Here is a 2,921-nt window from a genome sequence, read left to right as displayed (position 1 = left end):
GTAGTCATCATTTCTATCATTTACCACCACTGTAATTGCAGTGATTTGGGGAAAAAGTTACTTCACTAAAAATAAATCAGCGGCCAGAAACACAAGTGGTCAAGTGATCAGACAGATTTTTCAGAAACCTCTGATGTATCCGACATTTCACAAAAGCGATCATTATAGACGTCTCATGTCAGTTAAAATCTTTATCGCCTTTAACAATCACATCCTAGTTCTTGTTGTACAGTAATGGATGCATTATGAAATTGGCAGTTTTTACTAATAAAATGTAGAACTGAGCTTAAAGAGAATTTGAGACTTTTAATTAAAATGATCCCCTTGTATTCTGTTCTGTGTTAAGCCATTGTATCATGTGACAGAGACTGATCTTGCTGAGCACTAATGAACCAAACTATTTAGACAAATACTGTCCCTTTTCACAATGTCTTAATCACAAGCATTTTGTGAATAGGTCATGAAACCAGAACTTACAGTATTGTTGACAAAGTTGCCCTTGTATCTGAAGTTTGTGTGGATGTATTCTCCAGCTGACTCCATCTCGCCATTAATCCACGTGCCCTTGTATTTTGATCCGGTTTCGTGGTAGTGGTAAACNATCACAAATGTTAAATTAGCCCTTTGATTCTGCTCAAATGAGCTGATGTTGTTCTGCACGGTGCCACAGGGGGGCGATGTCTGCTTTACACCACCTTACATCCAAACAACATGCAACACATCCAGTTGCTACGGCCACACATATCTACAAAAGACAACACACACAGAAGTTTATCAGACTGCGTTTACATATTTATTGATATATTCATGTTGTCTTGCCCTTGAAACAAAAGTTGAACGATGCAGGACTGTGTGCTGATCACATCATTAGTTCTCGGAGCTCTCCTCTGCTGGAGCTGTTTCCTTTTCTCCAGCTAACAAAGGAAAAGACAAAAGCTTACTTGAGTGCAGATTCTTTTTCTTTCTTTTCTTACTTGAGGGACTCTTTGAATTTGAAGCACTGGATGCAGGATGTCATAACAAACTACAGTCACAAATGGTTTTGCCTCAAAAATGGCAACAATAACAAACCCTGGACCTCAGTGGAGTTTTACATTTACTGTAGGACATTTGTACTGTGTTGTATTGGACAGTATTTCTCTTATTTTGTCCATCTAATGCTTAGTACAGTGCTACAAGGATACAGTTCCCTTTCCTCAGCTGGTGCAGAGGATTTGAAAGGCACCTTTGGGCATTTTGACTATAAAAATTTTAAAAAGTCAATAATTCGTATTTGATAAATTTCCAAATTGTGTGAATTGTTTTGTAGCATTTGAAGGACCAGAAACATAGACATATACTACACTTAATATAACACATTAGGAATTTTAAATGCTGATTATGATGTTCTTTTTGTCCTAGTATTATAAAATTTGCAAGCAAATACCTAAAAAATGAATTCAATCTACAGCTGTGCAGTGAAGGCATTTAGGTCACAACGTAAAAGGACATACAGGTTACAGAGAAAATAATAACAAATTTAAATGAATAAATAAAATGTGATATTTGCAATACTGGGCTGCAAGGTGGCTCGGTGGTTAGCACCGTCGCCTTGCAGCTAGAAGGTCGATGGTTCAAATCCCCGGTGAGGACACCGGGATCTTTCTGCGTGGAGTTTGCATGTTCTCTCAGGGTTCTCCGGCTTCCGGTTCTCCCACAATCCAAAAACATGTTGAGGTTAATTGGTGATTCTAAATTGTCCGTAGGCGTGAATGTGAGTGTGCTTGGTTGTCAGGCTTTAAGTGTAGCCCTGTGATAGACTGGTGACCTGTCCAGGGTGTCCCCTGCCTTCACCCTGAGTCAGCTGGGATAGACTCCAGCCCCCCGCGACCCTAGTGAGGACTAAGCGGTGTATAGGATGGATGGATTTGCGATTTCAAAACGTATACACAGTTTGGTTGGTGGTTAGACAAAGGGTTCTTGGGGAGGTGAGGTTCTGCTGTGACACAGTATTTCTAAAATCCTGACCCTGCACCTGACTGCCAGAGTTCACCTGAAGTCTCTTTGCCAGGAGTCCACAGCGTCAAATTGGTGATGCATTTGGGAATCCACTTGATGACAGGAGCAGAGGCCAGCTCACCCTCAGGTTGGTCCTGCAAAGAATGGAGGGAGGCTGAGATGATCCTTATAGATTTCACTGCAACACATTTTGGATTGTACTGCAAGAAGAATGCAGACATATTTCTGTCTTGATGTTTTCTCAAATATAGCAGGCATCACAGCATAACTGTTTGTGGAGCAAGCCAAGTGTGAAAACATCTCCAAACTCACCGCAGCTTCCATCATCCTCATCATATAGTCACCCACATCATGCATATAGTCAAACATGCATAGCCAAGTGTGTTTGTTGGGGGAAAAAAAACACTTCCAGTAATAACAATATGAATGCATTCTTGTGCACAAAATGACATTCCCATGTTTAAAAATACCCCGAGACCTTGCAACACACTGGCGCTCTATGCTACTAGTAAAAGGCACAGCATCAGCAGTCGTATAGAAGCAGCGGCAGCACCTCCTCAGCTCCTCCTGAGGCCCCTAAAGTGAGATAACCCTCCCTGGAGCCCGGGTAGGGAGACTTCTGAACTTTTCTATTTTCACCGTTGTGCTCAGCGTCCACTGCCTGGAGGTTTAGAGTTGTCACAGTTATGCTGTGTTGCAGTGTCTGTGCCATATCATGAGTGCATTCATTCAGTGGGACCTGACAAAGCCCACATTTTTCCACACCACCTGCTGCCACCGAGACGATAGTAAATGCTCTGTTTCCCTTTAAAACAAATGAATTACCTGCTCTGTTTGGTGGTATTCTCCATGCAGCTCACAGCCACTGTCGAACACATACTTCCCTGGTCCACATGGCTGCAAAATATGATTGAATTTATTGA

At 41.7% G+C, this 2,921-nt stretch overlaps 1 protein-coding gene across 1 annotated transcript in view; it reads right to left on the bottom strand.

The window, feature by feature from the left end:
• Positions 1 to 777: 777 nt before the first annotated feature.
• Positions 778 to 2,921, bottom strand: part of rsph1 (radial spoke head component 1) — a 5,308-nt gene continuing 3,164 nt past the window's right edge. The window contains exons 6-8 of the mRNA XM_008296706.1: positions 2,824 to 2,895; positions 2,033 to 2,141; positions 778 to 914 (exon numbers count right to left, since the gene is read on the bottom strand). Of these exons, the coding sequence (XP_008294928.1) occupies positions 868 to 914; positions 2,033 to 2,141; positions 2,824 to 2,895 (228 nt within the window). The 3' untranslated portion in view covers positions 778 to 867. The remainder of the gene's footprint in view (positions 915 to 2,032; positions 2,142 to 2,823; positions 2,896 to 2,921) is intronic.

Source organism: Stegastes partitus, unplaced genomic scaffold, assembly GCF_000690725.1.
Source record: "Stegastes partitus isolate 25-593 unplaced genomic scaffold, Stegastes_partitus-1.0.2 Scaffold1147, whole genome shotgun sequence".
Classification (NCBI taxonomy): Eukaryota; Metazoa; Chordata; class Actinopteri; family Pomacentridae; genus Stegastes; species Stegastes partitus.
This window is presented reverse-complemented; position numbering and strand designations above follow the sequence as displayed.